This window comes from Salmo salar, chromosome ssa17 (genome assembly GCF_905237065.1).
Source record: "Salmo salar chromosome ssa17, Ssal_v3.1, whole genome shotgun sequence".
In the NCBI taxonomy this organism is placed as follows: domain Eukaryota; kingdom Metazoa; phylum Chordata; class Actinopteri; order Salmoniformes; family Salmonidae; genus Salmo; species Salmo salar.
Window position 1 is genome coordinate 30414933 of NC_059458.1, and position 22111 is coordinate 30437043.

Genomic DNA, 22111 nt, shown 5'->3' on the forward strand with positions numbered 1-22111 from the left:
AGAATGGTGGTGTTATCACTATAATGATGTCTCACCTTACTGTACAGTATGAAGAATGATAGTGTTATGACTATAATGATATTCTACCTTACTGTACAGTATGAAGAATGGTAGTGTTATTACTATAATGGTATCACACCTTACTGTACAGTATGAAGAATGGTGGTGTTATCACTATAATGGTATCACACCTTACTGTACAGTATGAAGAATGGTGGTGTTATCACTATAATGATATCACACCTTACTGTACAGTATGAAGAATGGGAGTGTTATGACTATAATGATATCACACCTTACTGTACAGTATGAAGAATGGTGGTGTTATCACTATAATGATATCACACCTTACTGTACAGTATGAAGAATGGTAGTGTTATGACTATAATGATATCACACCTTACTGTACAGTATGAAGAATGGTGGTGTTATCACTATAATGATATCACACCTTACTGTACAGTATGAAGAATGGTGGTGTTATCACTATAATGGTATCACACCTTACTGTACAGTATGAAGAATGGTGGTGTTATCACTATAATGGTATCACACCTTACTGTACAGTATGAAGAATGGTGGTGTTATCACTATAATGGTATCACACCTTACTGTACAGTATGAAGAATGGGAGTGTTATGACTATAATGATATCACACCTTACTGTACAGTATGAAGAATGGTGGTGTTATCACTATAATGATATCACACCTTACTGTACAGTATGAAGAATGGTAGTGTTATGACTATAATGATATCACACCTTACTGTACAGTATGACAAATGGTGGTGTTATCACTATAATGATATCACACCTTACTGTACAGTATGAAGAATGGTGGTGTTATCACTATAATGATATCACACCTTACTGTACAGTATGACAAATGGTGGTGTTATCACTATAATGATATCACACCTTACTCTACAGTATGAAGAATGGTGGTGTTATCACTATAATGATATCACACCTTACTGTACAGTATGAAGAATGGTAGTGTTATGACTAATGATATCACACCTTACTGTACAGTATGACAAATGGTGGTGTTATCACTATAATGATATCACACCTTACTGTACAGTATGAAGAATGGTGGTGTTATCACTATAATGATATCACACCTTACTCTACAGTATGAAGAATGGTGGTGTTATCACTATAATGATATCACACCTTACTGTACAGTATGAAGAATGGTAGTGTTATGACTAATGATATCACACCTTACTGTACAGTATGACAAATGGTGGTGTTATCACTATAATGATATCACACCTTACTGTACAGTATGAAGAATGGTGGTGTTATCACTATAATGATATCACACCTTACTGTACAGTATGAAGAATGGTAGTGTTATGACTATAATGATATCACACCTTACTGTACAGTATGAAGAATGGTAGTGTTATGACTATAATGATATCACACCTTACTGTACAGTATGAAGAATGGTAGTGTTATGACTATAATGATATTCTACCTTACTGTACAGTATGAAGAATGGTAGTGTTATGACTATAATGATATCACACCTTACTGTACAGTATGAAGAATGGTAGTGTTATGACTAATGATATCACACCTTACTGTACAGTATGACAAATGGTGGTGTTATCACTATAATGATATCTTACCTTACTGTACAGTATGAAGAATGGTAGTGTTATGGCTATAATGATATCACACCTTACTGTACAGTATGAAGAATGGTAGTGTTATCACTATAATGATATCACACCTTACTGTACAGTATGAAGAATGGTGGTGTTATCACTATAATGATATCACACCTTACTGTACAGTATGAAGAATGGTGGTGTTATCACTACAATGATATCACACCTTACTGTACAGTATGAAGAATGGTAGTGTTATCACTATAATGACTACTGATATATAAGGTTTCTTACACTCCTGTAGCTTCCATAGGTCCCACATCCTGTCCACTCTAACAGCCAATGCCATGACACCTAACAATACATACACAGTGTTATGACTACTGATATATGTGGTTTAATACATATTAACATATAATTATTTTATATGTATATTCATATATAATATATGCCATTTAGCAGATGCTTTTATTCATACAGTATAAGCCGAACAGCATTTGCCAGTCATTCACTCATGAATAATACCATACTTTATCTGCCATGTCATTACCCCCTGTTCATACTATACAGATGCAGTCAGATATATTGGCACCAATGCATGATATATTGGCACCCTTGCATGACTCACCTTTTCTTCTCAAATGCGTTTATTTTTTTTTGGGGGGGGATTCTAACTGAAATTGAAAAAAAATGATTGGCCTAGACTAAATTATTCAAAATTCTAATTAACTTGGTTGGAGGCAATGGTTCTCATTTACTGTGTAATTTATCTCACCTGTGGTAAGTTGCAGGTGCCTGCAGGGTAAAAATAGCAATTGAATGAGTTTTGAAAAGAAAAAACAGCTCACTCTACCCAGTTGCACTCCTTTTGTAAAGTGCAATGTGTCAACATTTGGCCACATCTGTAAGTGACCAATCCAGCTGAGACTTCCTGTAATTACATTTGACCTCTCCCGTTGGATGAATCCCTGCTAGCTCCTTGTGAACACTGCCCTCTGCCTCTCCCGGTGCTAGTGGGGAAAAAACTCATTTCCTCTGGTTCCGGCTGCAGACTGGAGCCAGTACAATGGCAGTCTGGGATGGTGTTGCAGTGCCAGCAGAGGTTTTCTGTGCGATCCATCACGCTCACCTGTCAGAGGGGAGGAGGGAGGAGGAGGGGAACAGGAAATAAATACAGTCAGGGAAAAAGAGAGAGGGAGAGAGGGTTGTTGATGTGGGAAAGATAGTGAACTGACCACCTCCCTAACTGACTGGACATGGATGGATGTTAACGTGAAAGGCATCCCATTACTACAATAGATGAAGTAGTTGTAATGGTGATTGCATGTGTCCTACCCCTATCTTTTACCACATTTTACATATCATCCTGTGTACTAACTGTGTATTAACCATCAGCATACCACCCTGTATCCCACCGCGGGCATGTCTCTGAGATCCCAGTGCCCCAGGGCAGTGATTGGGGACATTGCCATGTGTAGGGTGCCGTTTTTCAGATGGGACGTTAAACGGGTGCCCTGACTCTCTGTAGTCATTAAAGATCCCATGGCACTTAATATAGAGTAGGGTTGTTAACCCCGGTGTCCTGGCTAAAATATCCAATCTGGCCCTCATGGCCACCAATTTTTTTTTAACTTTATTTAACTAGGCAACTCAGTTAAGAACAAATTCTTATTTTCAATGACGTCCTAGGAACAGTGGGTTAACTGCCTTGTTCAGGGGCAGAACGGCATATTTTTACCTTGTCAGCTCGGGGATTCGACCTTGCAACCTTCCGGTTACTAGTCCCACGCTCTAACCACTAGGCTACCTGCCGCCCTAATCATCCCCCTAGCCACTCCCTTCCAACCCCATGTCAGGAACCACCTAGCCTAGCCACTCCCTTCCAACCCCATGTCAGGAACTACCTAGCCTAGCCACTCCCTTCCAACCCCATGTCAGGAATCACCTAGCCTAGCCACTCCCTTCCAACCCCATGTCAGGAATCACCTAGCCTAGCCACTCCCTTCCAACCCCATGTCAGGAATCACCTAGCCTAGCCACTCCCTTCCAACCCCATGTCAGGAATCACCTAGCCTAGCCACTCCCTTCCAACCCCATGTCAGGAATCACCTAGCCTAGCCACTCCCTTCCAACCCCATGTCAGGAACTACCTAGCTTAGCCACTCCCTTCCAACCCCATGTCAGGAACTACTTAGCCTAGCCACTCCCTTCCAACCCCATGTCAGGAACTACCTAGCCTAGCCACTCCCTTCCAACCCCATGTCAGGAACTACCTAGCCTAGCCACTCCCTTCCAACCCCATGTCAGGAATTACCTAGCCTAGCCACTCACAATCCCATCAACCCCAGTGTGCCCCCAGGTTACGTTCTCTCATATTATCCTCTGTGCTCTGAATGGCATCTGCGTGTGGAGACATTTTGGCTCTACAGACCAGGGTTACCGACCACGTGTGGAGACATTTTCGGCTCTACAGACCATAGTTACGAGCTGCGTGTGGAGACATTTAGGCTTTACAGACCAACGTTTCAAGCTGTGGGTTGTTTGTTTAATTGTTCTGAGAGAAACTGATTCCTTCCCTCCCCCTAAGGATAAATAATCACAGTAATACACTTGACAAACGGCGATATTAGCGACTTGACTTGCAGCCACACAGGGAAATATTGCATTACATGCATAATGGATGAGAGCCCTCTCTTACTAGCAGCTTGCTTAGTGTTTTAGCTATAATCCTATAATCTATGGTAGTTATTGGCCAAGTGGGTTTAGCCTCTTAATATCTCAAAGAGCTCCTTGGTTACCTTCTCCATAGCAGAACTGTGAGGAGAGTAGAATGGGGAAGGGGTTAACTGTGAGGGGATTAGAATGAGGAAGTAGTTAACTGTGGGGAGAGTAGAATGAGGAAGTGGTTAACTGTGAGGAGAGTAGAATGGGGAAGGGGTTAACTGTGAGGAGAGTAGAATGGGGAAGGGGTTAACTGTGAGGAGAGTAGAATGGGGAAGGGGTTAACTGTGAGGGGAGTAGAATGAGGAAGTAGTTAATTAACTGTGGGGAGAGTAGAATGAGGAAGTGGTTAACTGTGAGGAGAGTAGAATGGGGAAGGGTTTAACTGGGTGAGAGTAGAATGAGGAAGTGGTTAACTGTGAGGAGAGTAGAATGAGGAAGTGGTTAACTGTGAGGAGAGTAGAATGAGGAAGTGGTTAACTGGGTGAGAGTAGAATGAGGAAGTGGTTAACTGTGAGGAGAGTAGAATGAGGAAGTGGTTAACTGTGAGGAGAGTAGAATGAGGAAGTGGTTAACTGTGAGGAGAGTAGAATGAATGGGGAAGTGATTAACTGGTTGAGAGTAGAATTGGGAAGTGGTTAACTGGGGGGGAAGAGGGATGGAGGCTGGGGTTGGGTGGAAGAGGAGTGGAGGTTGTTGTTGGGGGGAAAAGGGGTGGAGGCTGGGGTTGGGGAAAGAGGAGTGGAGGCTTGGGTTGGGGGAAAAGAGGTAGAGGCTGGGATTGGTGGGAAAAGGGGTAGAGGCTGGGGTTGGGGGGAAGAGGAGTGGAGGCTGGGGTTGGGGGGAAGAGGAGTAGAGGCTGGGGTTGGGGGGGAAGAGGAGTGTAGGCTGGGTTTGGGGGAAGAGGAGTGGAGGCTGGGTTTGGGTGGGAGTGGAGTGGAGGATGGGGTTGGGGGGAAGAGGAGTGGAGGCTGGGGTTGGGTGGGAAGTTTTCTACAATAATGTAGGGGCTTTATTGGGGTTTTCCTCCCAGGATATATACAAACACAAGAGCACACACACCCTAGTACATAATAATTTGTGTAACACACACACAACCTAGTACATAATAATTTGTGTAACACACACACACAACACACACCCTAGTACATAATAATGTGTGAAAACACACACACACACCCTATGAGCATAACCCTGCCCCCTTCCCATCCCTCTCAGACAACCATTATTTAGTGCAGTCTGTAGCCGCCAGCCCGTCAGCAGGGTGATCAACACAGTGGTTGTTAGATAGTCTCTCCCCCGCTGCCTGCTAAACTGATATTACTGCTGATTATCAGGAACTGATCTGTCAACTATTTATTGCAGGGGAGTGCTTTGTTGGTCGCGCTCCCTATACAGAATACCAATAAGTCCTAGGTAGGCTGGTGTTAGTGCATTTATATTCCATTCACCAGATTGTAGATGGCTTAGTCCCAAATGGCACCCTATTCCCTATATAGTGCACTACATTTGACGAGGGCCCATGGGTAGTAGTGTAAAAAAATAGGGAATAGGGTGGTATTTGGGACTGACCCCTTGTCTTGCACAGATACAAGGGAACAGGAGATACAAAGACAGCAAATAATCAAAACCATCTATAAAAGGCTAAATAGAGTGTTCACAAAGTCTTCATAAGCACTACATGGGTCATAAGAAAAGTCATACTACACTTTACCTTGAAATGCTTCCACAATGTTGACACACTATCTCTTCCGCTCCATAATTCAAGGCAGACACACACACACACACACACACACACACTGGCCTCTTGCTCTCTACATCAGCCCACTGAGTGCTCTGGGTCAATAAGACCTGTTTTCTCTGCTCCATCTCGGCCTCATGGAGCCAGAAAAACAACCAGGAAGAGAAGGACCCCTCACAGAGTCCTACATGAAGAGGCTGCCCTAACCTGTGCCTGTCACACAGGGTCCTACGGTAAAGAGGCCACCCTGACTTGTGCCTGTCACACAGGGTCCTACGGTAAAGAGGCCACCCTGACTTGTGCCTGTCACACAGGGTCCTACGGTAAAGAGGCCACCCTGACTTGTGCCTGTCACACAGGGTCCCTACGGTAAAGAGGCCACCCTGACTTGTGCCTGTCACACAGGGTCCTACGGTGAAGAGGCCGCCCTGACTTGTGCCTGTCACACAGGGTCCCTACGGTAAAGAGGCCACCCTGACTTGTGCCTGTCACACAGGGTCCTACGGTAAAGAGGCCACCCTGACTTGTGCCTGTCACACAGGGTCCTACGGTAAAGAGGCCACCCTGACTTGTGCCTGTCACACAGGGTCCTACGGTAAAGAGGCCACCCTGACTTGTGCCTGTCACACAGGGTCCTACGGTAAAGAGGCCACCCTGACTTGTGCCTGTCACACAGGGTCCTACGGTAAAGAGGCCACCCTGACTTGTGCCTGTCACACAGGGTCCTACGGTAAAGAGGCCACCCTGACTTGTGCCTGTCACACAGGGTCCTACGGTAAAGAGGTCACCCTGACTTGTGCCTGTCACACAGGGTCCTACGGTAAAAAGGCTGTCCTCACCTGTGCATGTCAGACAGGGTCCTATGGTAGAGAGGCTGTCCTCACCTGTGCCTGTCAGACAGAGTCTTATGGTAGAGAGGCTGCCCATTGACTTTGATAGACGTCTTATCATTGTATCTGTCCCATTATGGCGTCTGTGAGAGCACGGCAGCACCATTGAGGCCATCTACATTTTGAAGTAGTCCACGTTCTTCTTCTACTACTTCTATAAGTTGGTAAACACCAGAGTCCTGTATCTATTTCTACGGGCTGCCCTGACCTGTGCCTTTTCACAAACACATTGTCAAACAGCATTCCTAAGCTAGGGGGTTCCCTTCCCGGACTCTCTGACAACTTCATTTCATTAACAATCCTGGATTTAATGACTGAAATTAGCTTGTGTTTTTTCTGGAGCGTACAAACACTTAGTTGCAGTGAAGCGTGTCGTGTGGCACGGTGCCTTACAGTGGAGCATATGTCAGAGTGGATCCCCCTTGATGTGTCAACATCTCAACAAGCACCAGTCTGATACTGTATGGGTTCTATTGGGGGAGAGCTGTTTTCCTAGCTTTACGCTAACATGTTGTTGAGTGAGTTGAGGTGTGAGGCGTTTTTCCAGTGCTGTCCCTCTCCACTGACTGCTGTCTTTGTGCCCTGGGGTCTTACAGGCACTGCCTGGACGCCCGAGACCCCTACTGTGGCTGGGACCGTAAGCAGAAGCGATGCACCACCATCGAGGACAGCTCCAACATGAGCCAGTGGAGCCAGAATATCACTGAGTGCCCGGTAAGGGTCACACACACACAACTCATATGTAACATACACATATCATATGTAACACACACACCTCATATGTATCACACACACACTTCATGAAATATCAGGACTTTCTGGAGTGTAAAAATGTTTGACCATTAAAAATCCTATTTTCCCTAACCCCTAACCCTACTACTAACCCTAACCTTAACCCCAAAACCCTAACCTTATACCTAACCTTTAAACCTAAACCTAACCATAACACCAAAAACCTGAATCTAACCTTTAAGCTTTAAATAGCATTTGAACAAATTCAGAACCTGAACATTTTTTTACATGTAAAAAACAACAGGTTTTCCTACCTTTTCAGGACATTCAGGTGAAATGTTAGTAGTCCTGATTATGTAGGAAAACACACACACACACACACACACACACACACACACACACACACACACACACACACACACACACACACACACACACACACACACACACACACACACACACACACACACTCTCTCCTACCACCTTCACCTCTCTCCTACCACCTTCCCCTCTCTCCTACCACCTTCCCCTCTCTCCTACCACCTTCCCCTCTCTCCTACCACTTTTCCCCATTAGCCACCATTCTGACCCCATCTCTGATTGGTCCCTTCTGATGCTGAACTCCTGCCCGCTCGCAGGTAAGGAACCTGACCCAGGACGGCAGCTTCAGCCCTTGGGCGCCATGGCAACCCTGTAACCACGACGACAGGGAGGGCGCCAGCACCAGTTGCGCGTGTCGCTCACGCACTTGTAACAGTCCAGTCCCTCAGTGTGGAGGCTCCAACTGCAAGGGCCCCACCATCCAGGTGGCCAACTGTTCCAGGTACTGTAGAGAAAGAAGACAGGGGAAGCTACAGTCTACTATTCATCATTCACTACCAAACATCATAACAGTTACTGACTTCCCAAAAGGGGAATAGTCATGACCGTCAGCAGTCAGAGCTTGTTTCCTGGAGCTTTTGGGGATTATCAAGTCCCTCATTTGAGCACCTGATTCACCTTTTTTGTTCCAGTAGGGCTGATGCGCGTTTGAGTCCGCTTTCATTCTATGTTTCCAGCATGTTAACAAACTGTCAGTATATTTGATGAGAAGGTATTGTACATGTTGACCTTAAATGGATCTCTAGACAAAGACAAGTAGTAGCATGAGACTTCAGACCAGCAGCAGACGAGCACACGGAGACTCAGCAATGTTTGTTCTATTCTTGATGAGTTCTATTCTTCTATTCTTCTGCTGTCAGAGAGTTTACAATAAACTTCCAACTACCAGACAGTGTTGACATGTTCTCAGAGGAAACTCAAGTTGTAGCATCAGACCAGCAGCAGCAGAGTCCAACTACCAGACAGTGTTGACATATTCTCAGAGGAAACTCAAGGACTCCCTTGCCCTCTATTAGTAGAGGTTTCCCTCATTAGGCAAAAGAGATTGGATTTATCTAGAGAGTGAGTTGAAAACCAAATAACTGTTACCTCTCAGTATAGCAGGTCTATTTTTGTGTGTGTGTGTGTGTGTGTGTGTGTGTGTGTGTGTGTGTGTGTGTGTGTGTGTGTGTGTGTGTTTGGCTTTACTATCCTTGTGGGGACCAGAAGTTCTCACAAGGATAGTAAAACAAGGAACATTCAGACAAGTGGGGACATTTTGCCAGTCCCCACAAGGAAAAAGGCTATTTTAGGCTTTGGGTTAGGATTAGAATTAGGGTTAGTGGTTAGGATTAGGGTTGAGAGATAGGGTTGGGTTTGGGGTTAGGGAAAATAGGATTTTGAATGGAAATCAATAGTAAAACAAACGTGTGTGGGTGCGTTTGTGTGTTATTAGAGAGATTACGGTCTTCACTGGTGGCTTCCTGTTGCTTACTTTACTGTGTTACTATGCAGGAGAGAGATGGAGGAGCTGAAGGGTCTTTTACAGGAGGGTATTTTACAGGAGCACCAATTTAATTAGAAGGGAAGCTCCACCGGCCTGAAGCACTTAAACAAATTAGGTGGATTTTTTTATGCCTCAGCCGAGTCAGCTTCCCAGACAAGCACACGTAGACTCAGCAATGTTTGTTCTGTTCTTCTATTCTAGGTGAATCTGTGTGTCTTCCCAGTTCTGAGTTTCTCTCTCTCTCTCTCTCTCTCTTTCTCTCTGTCTCTGTCTCTCTTTATCTCTCTCTCTCTCTCTTTCTCTCTGTCTCTGTCTCTCTTTATCTCTCTCTCTCTCTCTGTGTCTCTCTCTGTCTCTGTCTCCTCTAGGAACGGAGGCTGGACCCCCTGGTCCTCCTGGGGTCAGTGCAGCACCAGCTGTGGCATCGGGTACGAGGTGCGCCAGCGCTCCTGCAACAACCCCTCACCCCGGCATGGGGGGCGTGTCTGTGTGGGACAAGGCCGAGACGAGAGGTGAGACAGAGGGACACAATGCAGTACATTCAGTCAGGTGTACATTCAGTCAGGTGTACATTCAGTCAGGTGTACATTCAGTCAGGTTTTCTCCCCATCTTGCATCATATGCTTAGTGACAGACGAGATTTGTGTAATGCCCTCAGCTTTAGCTCAGCAGGTTAACACAGTATTGTGGCGTTGCAGGAGACCCTGGTTCAGTGATGCAAAGCCCTGAAATGGTGCACATATTGTAAAGCAGTGGTTCACCTTCTCTTACAGAGACCACCAGGCAGAAAGAGTAGGACTGCAGGTTTACCGTGTGTGTGTGTGTGTGCACGTGTGTGTGTCTGCAGGCTGTGCAATGAGAAGAGCCCATGTCCCCTGCCTGTGTTCTGGTCGTCTTGGGGCTCCTGGTCTCAGTGCAGTGCAGAGTGTGGAGGAGGGGTCCACTCCCGGGTCAGGAGCTGTGGGGGGAACACCTGCCCAGGATGTGCTCTGGTACGGTAGACACGCACACACACACACACACACACACACACACACACCCTTTACTACAACTTTCTCACAGATAACACCCTTATTTGATCTAGTGAATGGCATCTTTCATTATTCATTTATCATAGCCTGAGGATGAACAGTAAGGTTGAAACTGACATATCCTCTCTCTCCCCTCTCCCCTCCCCTCTATCCTCTATCCTCTCTCCTCTATCCTCTCCCCTCTATCCTCTCCCCTCTATCCTCTCCCCTAAAACACACTCCCTTAGGAATACAAGACCTGTAACCTGGAGGTGTGTCCGGAGGTCCGTCGCAACACCCCCTGGACCCCCTGGATGCCGGTGAATGTGACCCAGGACGGGGCCCGCCAGGAGCAGAGGACCCGCTACACCTGCAGGGCCCTCCTTCCAGACCCTCATCAGCTGCAGCTGGGCAAGAAGAAGGTGGAGACCCGCGTCTGCCCCAACGACGGCACCGCCACCTGTGAGACTGAAGGTAAGTCTGAGGCCGTCCCACTCATACATATATACTGGACATACACTCACACACTTTCTCCATACACCTTTCCACTCCCCTTCTAAAGAACCCAGTCCAGACAGACAGACAGACAGACAGACAGACAGACAGACAGACAGACAGACAGACAGACAGACAGACAGACAGACAGACAGACAGACAGACAGACAGACAGACAGACAGACAGACAGACAGACAGGAAAGCCTGCTAAGCCTCTGATGTTATCCAGTGGGCTGTGGTTTTTAACCGGCCAGCTGGGATGACCTATGCTGTGCTCACTGGGGCGGGACGATCTGGGCGGTCATACCCAGTGACAGGCTCCCTGGGGGGGGTAGGTGTCACAGTGCACAGCCTCTCATTGATTTAAAGGTCAGACAGGCAGGCAGAACGCCTCCCCTGCTGACAGTAACTAGACGGGGGAGAAGGGTGTGTGTGTGTGTGTGTGTGTGTGTGCATATTTAAGACAGGCTCCATGTGAAGCAAGGCAGATAGAGAGGATGTGTTTGCGACGATTTGCAGAGAACAGAGCAACCGTATGGTCACTGGGACTAAACACAATGTCACAGGCTGTCACCAGGCCTAAACACCATGTCACAGGCTGTCACCGGGCCTAAACACAATGTCACAGGCTGTCACCGGGCCTAAACACAATGTCACAGGCAGTCACCGGGCCTAAACACCATGTCACAGGCTGTCACCGGGCCTAAACACAATGTCACAGGCTGTCACCGGGCCTAAACACAATGTCACAGGCTGTCACCGGGCCTAAACACCATGTCACAGGCTGTCACTGGGTCCAAACACTGTGTCACAGAGGCGCTGTCTAGAGTCAAGAGGAGACATTTGGCCTCACAGTAACATGGACAGTATGAAATATTACTGCTGCCCTGGTTTCAAACCACACAGACAAAAAATAAAAAGCTATCAATTCATTATTGAAGTCATTTCCATAATTTAGGTGACGTGTTGCTTTTTTTCCCCTTTTCAAAGAGTTCATCTAGAACCGATTAACCCAGATTTTACCCCACAGTTGAATGTTTGGCCCAGATTCTAACTGCACAGGTTACTATCATACCATGTAATGAGGAAGGAAGCCTCTGCACTCTTAGAACCAGCCCATTTTCAGTTATTTCATTGCCAAGCTTTAGGTCACAGAAGACCATTGTTTATCAGAGCTGTTCTCTGTTTCCTACCATACCATTAGGAAAACAACATATTTTTGACTTTGAGAAGTAAAAAGAATATTGTAAATCACCTTTTGTGTTGTAATGTCTCATGTATGATTATATCTGTGGTTCAGCTCTGGTTGAAGACTTGGTCAGGACCAGTGGAGGAGGCAGTAGTGGTCGACCTTTGCTCCGACAACCAGGTGGCACCAGGTGGTCGCCATGGGAGACATGGTCGACCTGCTCCCAGGAGTGTGCCAAAGGCTTCCGCACGCGCAAGCGTACCTGTGCCTCAGCCGAGGGCAAGAGCAGCCCCAGTGCCTGTAGTGGATCCCCAGTGGAGTACCAGGACTGCAACTCCCAGGACGGTAACTCCCAGCCCTGCCCAGGTAAGACAACGACTACTCCAGTGCTACTGTATATCTGCTCAAATACTGTACTGACCGATTAACTTAACGGGCAGCGTAGAACCGAGATTGGGATTCCTTCAAAGCCGACAATAGCCTTTTAAAGGCAATTTCCCCCACGTTCTCGGAGATCACATTCATGGTAAAAGCTGCTTAAGCGTAAATTGCCTTTAAAAGTCTGTGTTTTTCACTAAACTGGTCTAAAAAGCATGAATGAAATGTTTTGTTTTCATGTGCTGAAAACATGTAAAAAAAAACTCAGTATCTGGATAAATATACTGCTAAAAAAAATAAAGGGAACACTTAAACAACACAATGTAACTCCAAGTCAATCACACTTCTGTGAAATCAAACTGTCCACTTAGGAAGCGACACTGATTGACAATACATTTCACATGCTGTTGTGCAAATGGAATAGACAACAGGTGGAAATTATAGGCAATAAGCAAGACACCCCCAATAAAGGAGTGGTTCTGCAGGGGGTGACCACAGACCACTTCTCAGTTCCTATGCTTCCTGGCTGATGTTTTGGTCACTTTTGAATGCTGGCGGTGCTTTCACTCTAGTGGTAGCATGAGACGGTGTCTACAACCCACACAAGTGGCTCAGGTAGTGCAGCTCATCCAGGATGGCACATCAAAGCGAGCTGTGGCAAGAAGGTTTGCTGTGTCTGTCAGCGTAGTGTCCAGAGCATGGAGGCACTACCAGGAGACAGGCCAGTACATCAGGAGACATGGAGGAGGCCGTAGGAGGGCAACAACCCAGCAGCAGGACCGCTACCTCCGCCTTTGTGCAAGGAGGAGCAGGAGGAGCACTGCCAGAGCCCTGCAAAATGACCTCCAGCAGGCCACAAATGTGCATGTGTCTGCTCAAACGGTCAGAAACAGACTCTACGAGGGTGGTATGAGGGTCCGACGTCCACAGGTGGGGGTTGTGCTTACAGCCCAACACCGTGCAGGACGTTTGGCATTTGCCAGAGAACACCAAGATTGGCAAATTCGCCACTGGCGCCCTGTGCTCTTCACAGATGAAAGCAGGTTCACACTGAGCACGTGACAGACGTGACAGAGTCTGGAGACGCCGTGGAGAACGTTCTGCTGCCTGCAACATCCTCCAGCATGACCGGTTTGGCGGTGGGTCAGTCATGGTGTGGGGTGGCATTTCTTTGGGGGGCCGCACAGCCCTCCATGTGCTCACCAGCGGTAGCCTGACTTTCATTAGGTAGCGAGATGAGATCCTCAGACCCCTTGTGAGACCATATGCTGGTGCGGTTGGCCCTGGGTTCCTCCTAATGCAAGACCAGGCTAGACCTCATGTGGCTGGAGTGTGTCAGCAGTTCCTGCAAGAGGAAGGCATTGATGCTATGGACTGGCCTGCCCGTTCTCCAGACCTGAATCCAATTGAGCACATATGGGACATCATGTCTCGCTCCATCCACCAACACCACGTTGCACCACAGACTGTCCAGGAGTTGGCGGATGCTTTAGTCCAGGTCTGGGAGGAGATCCTCAGGAGACCATCCGCCACCTCATCAGGAGCATGCCCAGGCGTTGTAGGGAGGTCATACAGGCACGTGGAGGCCACACACACTACTGAGCCTCATTTTGACTTGTTTTAAGGACATTACATCAAAGTTGGATCAGCCTGTAGTGTGGTTTTCCACTTTAATTTTGAGTGTGACTCCAAATCCAGACCTCCATGGGTTGATAAATTGGATTTCCATTGATTATTTTTGTGTGATTTTGTTGTCAGCACATTCAACTATGTAAAGAAAAAAGTATTTAATAAGATTATTTCTTTCATTCAGATCTAGGATGTGTTGTTTAAGTGTTCCCTTTATTTTTTTGAGCAGTGTAGTTAACCCCTTACACTCGTGGGCCTTTATGGATTGGGCTAAATTGAAATGTTTCTTACAGAAGAAATATGGAAAGCATATGCAAAACCATGGCAGGAGTTTAAAGGGAACAGTTTGGAGATTATGGGAAAATTATGACTAAAGTTGAGGACACAACAGTTCACCTGACACAAGACTGAATCCAATTTATGTGCATTTTACATTTACTGTACTTTTTGCCGCATTTGTTGATAACAAAATCAAAAAATTCTAAGAAGTGTCTTCAACTATAAGGCGCTATTTTTAGCTCTCCTTGTTGTTGTTTTGTTTGGAACACAACCCAGCATCCCCGCCTTCACAAGTACTGTTGTTGTTTACGCATTCCAAAAACAGTCCATTGTAAATCACAATCTGGGTCAGATGGGCATCATATGAAAGCTTGTTCTACTGCCAACATGACTAGCTAAATTATAAAATACGTTAGGTTTTCAACAAGGCAATTCAGAGAAGCAGATCATCATTTTGGTGCGCATAGAATGGAGTCATGAACAGTGGTGTTAAATACTTAAGTAAAAATACTTTCAAGTACTGCTTAAGTCGTTTTTTGGGGTATCTGTACTTTACTATTTATATTTTTGACAACTTTTACTCCAATACATTCCTAAAGAAAATAATGTACTTTTTACTCCATACATTTTCCCTGACACCCAAAATTACTAGTTACATTTTGAATGCTTTGCAGGACAGGAAAATGGTCTAATTCATGCACTTATCAAAAGAACATCCTTGGTAATCCCTACTGCCTCTGATCTGGCAGACTCAGTGTGCCCCTGGCTATCCGTAACTGTAAAAAACAAGAAAATCATGCCGTCAGGTTTGCTTAACATTAGGAATTTGAAATGATTTATACTTTTACTTTTGATACCTACAGTTGAAGTCGGAGGTTTACATACACCTTAGCCAAATACATTTAAACTCAGATTTTCACAATTCCTGACATTTAATACTAGTAAAAATTCCTTGTCTTAGGTCAGTTAGGATCACCACTTTATTTTAAGAATGTGAAATGTCAGAATAATAGTAGAGAGAATGATTTATTTCAGCTTTTATTTCTTTCATCACGGGTAGCCTTCCACAAGCTTCCCACAATAAGTTGGGTGAATTTTGGCCCATTCCTCCTGACAGCTGGTGTAACTGAGTCAGGTTTGTAGGCCTCCTTGCTCGCACACGCTTTTTCAGTTCTGCCCACAAATCTTCTATAGGATTGAGGTCAGGGCTTTGTGATGGCCATTCCAATACCTTGACTTTGTTGTCCTTAAGCCATTTTGCCACAACTTTGGAAGTATGCTTGGGGTCATTGTCCATTTGGAAGACCCATTTGCGACCAAGCTTTAACTTCCTGACTGATTTCTTGAGATGTTGCTTCAATATATCCACATCCTTTTCCTCCCTCATGATGCCATCTATTTTGTGCACCCCCACAACATGATGCTGCCACCCCTGTGCTTCACGGTTGGGATGGTGTTCTTTGGCTTGCAAGCCTCCCCCTTTTCCTCCAAACATAATGATGGTCATTATGGCCAAACAGTTCTATTTTTGTTTCATCAGACCAGAGGACATTTCTAAAAAAAATAATAAGATCTTTGTCCCCATGTGCAGTTGCAAACCGTAGTCTGGCTTTTTTATGGCGATTTTGGAGCAGTGGATTCTTCCTTGCTGAGCGGCCTTTCAGGTTATGTCGATATAGGACTTGTTTTACTGTGGATATAGATACTTTTGTACCTGTTTCCTCCAGCATCTTCACAAGGCCCTTTGCTGTTGTTCTGGGATTGCACTTTTTGCACCAAAGTACGTTCATCTCTAGGAGACAGAACGCACCTCCTTCCTGAGCGGTATGACAGCTGTGTGGTCCCATGGTGTTTATACTTGCTTACTATTGTTTGTACAGATTTGTACCTTCAGGCATTTGGATGAACCAGACAAGGATGAACCAGACTTGTGGAGGTCTACAATGTTTTTTCTGAGGTCTTGGCTGATTTCTTTTGATTTTCCCATGATGTCAAGCAAAGAGCCACAGGTACACCTCCAATTGACTCAAATGATGTCAATTAGTCTATCAGAAGCTTCTAAAGCCATGACATCCTTTTCTGGAATTTCTAAAGCGGTTTAAAGGCACATTCAACTTCTGACCCACTGGAATTGTGATACAGTGAATTATAAGTGAAATAATCTGTCTGTAAACAATTGTTGGAAAAATGACTTGTGTCATGCACAAAGTAGATGTCCTAACCGACTTGCCAAAACTATAGTTTGTTAACAAGAAATTTGTGGAGTGGTTGAAAAACGAGTTTTAATGACTCCAACCTAAGTGTACGTAAACTTCTGACTTCAACTGTAATTATATTTTTGCGATTACATTTACTTTTGATACTTAAGTACATTTAAAACCCAAATACTTTTAGACTTTTACTCAAGAAGTATTTTACTGGGTGACTTTCGCTTTTACTTGAGTCATTTTCTTTTAAGGTATCGTTACTTTTGCTCAAGTATGACAATTGGATACTTTTCCCACCACTGGTCATGAATGTATTCTGGTGCGTGGTCCACGGCAACTTTTCACAATGCAACAAACATAGGCTCATTTTGTTCAGGACAACCCAGGGTATAACGCCATGTCATCTTGTAACTAACTAACTGTACATCAACATAGTGATCATAAACATATACTATATGACAGTAGTTTTATGATGTGGAAATGTGAAGTGTACATTTGGACTCACGGGTGTTTGGCTTGGATGACATCAAATCGGTATTTATTATAATTCTCAACGTATCTTCTTTCAAAATACATCGAGTCCTCGTCATTTACAGCATTCCCCTCACTCAGACAACAACAAATGTGCAAAAGTTGCCCAATTATCTGGAGGGATGGGGGCAACTTCTTGTTGCGCGTGGTGCACAAGTTCAGAACGTCTGTCAGTCAAAACCCATCCAGAGCTGTGAAGCGCAGAGCCAGAGCTGTATAACCTGTTGCTATACAGCCACTGTGTTCCAATGTAGGTGCTTATCAGTGTCCAAATCAGCCCTTTTCAACCTGTATACTGACTGAAGGGCTACAGGAAATAAACCTTTTATATTTTCCATAAAAGTTTGGTGTGTGTGTGTGTATCCAGTGAAAGGAACCTGGTCGTGCTGGGCGTCATGGTCTCACTGCTCTGCCACATGTGGAGGTGGGCACTACCAGCGTAGCCGTACCTGTAGCAACCCTGCCCCCGCCAACGGAGGTGACATCTGCATCGGCCTGCACACTGAAGAGGCCCTGTGCAACACACACACCTGTGAAGGTATGCAGAATGAACAGATTCACAGATGACAGATATTCAGCACTCAGTCATACACAGATACACAACATTCAATCCTATCCTGCACAGGTTCACATATTTGCAGCATTCGTTCATACAAATATTGTTTTAAAAATGTTGAGCATTCAAAGTAACTAATTTAATTTAAATGATGGTGCATAAGTCATGTTAAGGTTATGTAGCTGCTATGTTGAGTTCACTGTGGCTTTGCTTTGACTTCTAGTGGTACAACAACTCATCCTCCTCTCTTCTCTCCGTCCACCCTCTCCTCTCTCTCTCCTCCAACCCCCTCCACTCCTCCGCTGTTCCTCCAGGTGGCTGGCTGGTGTGGTCAGAGTGGGGGGAGTGTGACGAGGAGGGGCTGCAGCATCGCAGCAGGGAGTGTGGGGAACGGGAGGCAGACCCCAGCCTGTGTCAGGGCAATGCCACCGCGAGCAGGCCCTGCCAGCCCCCCGAGGTGCCAGGTCAGCCCCCAACATTTTGAACACACTGCTAAATAGCCAGCTGACCATCACTTTATGGGCAGTGCTTGGTTGGTTTTGCTGCAGAAAGTGGTACTCTGTGATTGTGGGGATCTTTGACTCTATTGGCTAGTTGAATTGTGCATTGCAGTAACAGTCTGTTTCTCTCTCTCTCGGTTCCTCCCTATTTCTTTCATCTATTTTTCTCTCTCCCTATTTTTCTCTGCAGTCATTCTGCCTGGACAGGATAACGATCAGCGTTGTGGGGGTAAGTGAATTACGAGAATCCCCCCTCCTCACCATCCCAGTGGGGGGTTACAGGGACCCCAAGGACATGGAGCGTGCCTCTCGTCACCCCCTTCCTCTCCCTCCACCTCTCCTCTTGTTTTACGCCCTTCCCACTCCCGTTGCATCACAAATGAATCATCGCCACCATGATTACACACAATGCTATCATTCCTAAAAGCTTTAGGCCTAGATTCACCTAGATTTTGGTGGTGTCGGAGGTGTAACTGTGTTGTAGCTGTCAAATCAGGGAGCAGCTGCTATTGATCATTGTCACGAAGCCACACCCCGTCCCACTCGCATTAGAAGTTCAGAATGAGAAAGTGTAGGCTATATAGAAATAATTGCGCTCAAATCAAAAATCATTAAATTATCAGCCTAATCAAGGTGTAGATTACATCTCACATTCCAGTGTTAAAACTTCTAAACAAGGCTGAAAGGGATTTCTAATAATGCAACACCGTTCAGCCAATGGCAATGTCTGCTTTAGGAATGATGCCAGGAGCCGCTTGTGGATCTGACAGCTCTAACGCTGTTCCAACTCTGACACTGCCAAAACAACCGCTATGTGGATGTAGGCTAAAGCAGATCTGATTGAATAGAGCCTTAAAGCCTTGTTCACATTGGCAGTTTGAAGTGATTCAAATCCAATTTTTTTCCATATCTGGTCCGAATCTGTTATTTTTCCTGCAGTCTGAACAGCCAAAAAGTACATGGAATCAAATATTTCAAGCCATATTTCAAACCACCTTTGTAGGTGGTTTGCAATCAGATACAAATCTGATTCCTGACTGTGCAACTTCTGTCTGAACGGTCAAATTTGATTTATTTGGTATATATTGTTGCTTACTAGTTAGTGGGTTGACAGTTTTGACAAGACCATGTGGAAGCTAATTAGCTTGTTAATTTAAGAACAAATTACTGAATGTGCTAGAAAGCTAAACAGCTAGCTAGCTGACGGCTGTGGCTAGCTAGCTGATGGCTGGCTAGCTGACTGCTGTGGCTAGCTAGCTGACTGCTGTGGCTAGCCGAATAGGACTAGTTTTGAAAGTTGGATCATCTTATCCTTTGAGGTTTAAATAAAAAGTGTACTTCCACTATGAATTTGAATATTCTAAACAGGGAGGCATTGTTGTCACCTTAGCTTGCTACATAACTTCTGAGTGATAAGAAGCATGAGCACCACCAATCAGCCTACACCACTGCGCACACATCTGTCGTTACTATGACAAGTAGCATAGCCACGTCAGCAAATTACTGCTGTCTGAACACACACAAATCTGATTTGGTCACTTGTAACTTGCTGTTTGGACAGTCAGTATTCCAAAACAGATTTGAAGAACTAATTTGAGTCTTAAGGCGTGCAGTGTGAACAAGGCTTTAGTTTCAGTATGATTTTTGGTCTTTTGAGCGGATCCTCTCATGACAAAAACATTATGGAGCTATTGCAATGTTGCTAGTAGACCTGGGTTCAAATACTATTTGTAATCTTTCCAAGACTTTTAGCTTCCGCTCTAGCCTGGCTGCAGTGCTATATGACCAGGGTTTACACTTTTAGAAATGTTCCATTTAGCCAGGCAAGCTCAATTAAGAACAGATAAGGAATTTTAACTGATTTCAAATAGTATTTCAACCCAGGTCTGATCACTAGCTTAGCTGCACTTAGCCTTAAATAGGTTTGACCTCGCTATTTTTGGGAACAAGACTACATTGCCAAAGCAAACATATTGGAACATATTAAATCAATGATGGAGTAAATAATACCAATAATATTCAAACTCTGTCTCTTTTTCTCTCCTCCTACCAGCCTTCTCTCTGTTCCACCTGATGGCCACGGGAGTGTTGTGTTTCTTTGCAGCGGTGGGGCTGTCGGTCCTGGTCTACGCCTACTGCCAACGACTCCACAAGCCCTCCCAGGAGTCAGCCGTCATCCACCCCACCACACCCAACCACCTCAGCTATAAGGGCAACACGACGCCAAAGAACGAGAAGTACACCCCCATGGAGTTCAAGGTGGAGTATTCCACTCTTTCTACCCCCCACCCTTATACACAGGGAATGGAACAGTCCGTTAGGGCAGTCAGACCTGCAGGTTCAGATAGATAACATTTGTTTTCTTTCAAATACTTTTCATTAAGTCTGCCTGGAGTGCCAGATGGGTGGGGTTTGGACTTTTGGAACTATTCCATTGGTTCCATTGCATCAGGCAAGCCCAATCAAGCACAGATTAAGAATTTTAAAGAAAGTAAATACTATTTGAACGTAGGTCTGCTTAAAATACCAAATATCAGACCTCAAATGGTCAGGTCTTTGGTAGAATGGCAGAGAGACAGTAGCTGTAGCTGTGTGTCCGTCCATCCGTCAGTCCTGCCCTTGTGATGTCCCAGTGATGTACCACCTGTTTGCCTCCCACTCTTTATTAATGTGTTCATTAGCCTGTTAACCTATCAGAAAGGAGGGTGAGACTCACACAGCTGTGTTTGATTAATCGAGCCATTACTTGAATTAATTAACTAACGTCTGCTCTCTGGCTGTCTCCTCATACCACACACACACACACACACACACACACACACACACACACACACACAAACACTCCCTCATGTCCTTCCTGTGTCTGCCTCTCTCCATGGTTACCAGCGATTACCACCATGGTTTGTCTGTCTGAGACCCCCGAAAGGGATCGTTAGTCCATCTGTGTGTGATTGATCGTGTCTACTTGTTGATACAGTTTGATGTATTATACTATCTGTGTGTGATTGATTGGGTCTGTGTGTGAAGATACAGTATGATGTAACTGTGGGAGAGAATCTCAATTGCATACTCCTTGTGTCCTCGCCTCCTTCTCAAAACCCAAAGCCAGAGGTCCCGCCCCTTTGACCTTCTCCTCCAATGGGTTTTGAGAAGGAGGTGAGGAGAGAGATTCTCCCTGAGTGTTAGTAGGTGGTACAGTAGGGCGTTGCAGGGAAGTAGAACTGGAAACAAAAATGTGCTTTCTCATTGGATGAGATCAGGTAGCGCCTCCTGCCTTTTGAAACCTTTTCTCCCATGTTGCACCTACTGAACACTCCCTGTTCTGTTCCCTTCTGTCTTCCACAGACGCTGAACAAGAACAACCTTCTCCCGGACGAGAGCTGCAACTTCTTCCCCTCGTCCCTCTCGCCCCTCCCCTCCCTCCCCCAGAATAACGTTTACACCACCACCTACTACCCTGCACCCCTGGGCAAATACGACCACCCCTTCCATCCTGACTCACCTTGCAGGAACTATATGCACCACAGTTGAGACAGGACCCCCCCCCCCAACTCTCTTCTCTGTGGGAAGTTGGAAACACTCCTGCACCCCAGACCCTTCACCGTTTCTCCTCTCCTCTCCTCTCCTCTCCTCTCCTCTCCTCTCCTCTCCTCTCCTCTCCTCAATTGAGTGTTTACTCTGCTACAGTGAGGGGGAGCTGTGTTAACGACCGGGCAGACCCTTGAACTGGGTGTGTCCTCTCATGGTCCGAACCATGAACGT

The 22111-nt window shown here is 45.5% G+C and overlaps 1 protein-coding gene across 2 annotated transcripts in view; it reads left to right on the top strand.

The window, feature by feature from the left end:
* Nucleotides 1-21892, top strand: part of LOC106573968 (semaphorin-5B) — an 85198-nt gene extending 63306 nt beyond the window's left edge. For both annotated transcript variants that reach the window (XM_045699370.1, XM_045699371.1), the window contains 11 exons: nt 7572-7689; nt 8346-8530; nt 9943-10086; nt 10422-10566; nt 10833-11058; nt 12381-12635; nt 17661-17831; nt 18164-18313; nt 18540-18578; nt 20403-20608; nt 21695-21892. In XM_045699370.1, coding sequence (XP_045555326.1) covers nt 7572-7689; nt 8346-8530; nt 9943-10086; nt 10422-10566; nt 10833-11058; nt 12381-12635; nt 17661-17831; nt 18164-18313; nt 18540-18578; nt 20403-20608; nt 21695-21880 — 1825 coding nt within the window. In that variant the 3' untranslated portion in view covers nt 21881-21892. The remainder of the gene's footprint in view (nt 1-7571; nt 7690-8345; nt 8531-9942; nt 10087-10421; nt 10567-10832; nt 11059-12380; nt 12636-17660; nt 17832-18163; nt 18314-18539; nt 18579-20402; nt 20609-21694) is intronic.
* Nucleotides 21893-22111: the final 219 nt, after the last annotated feature.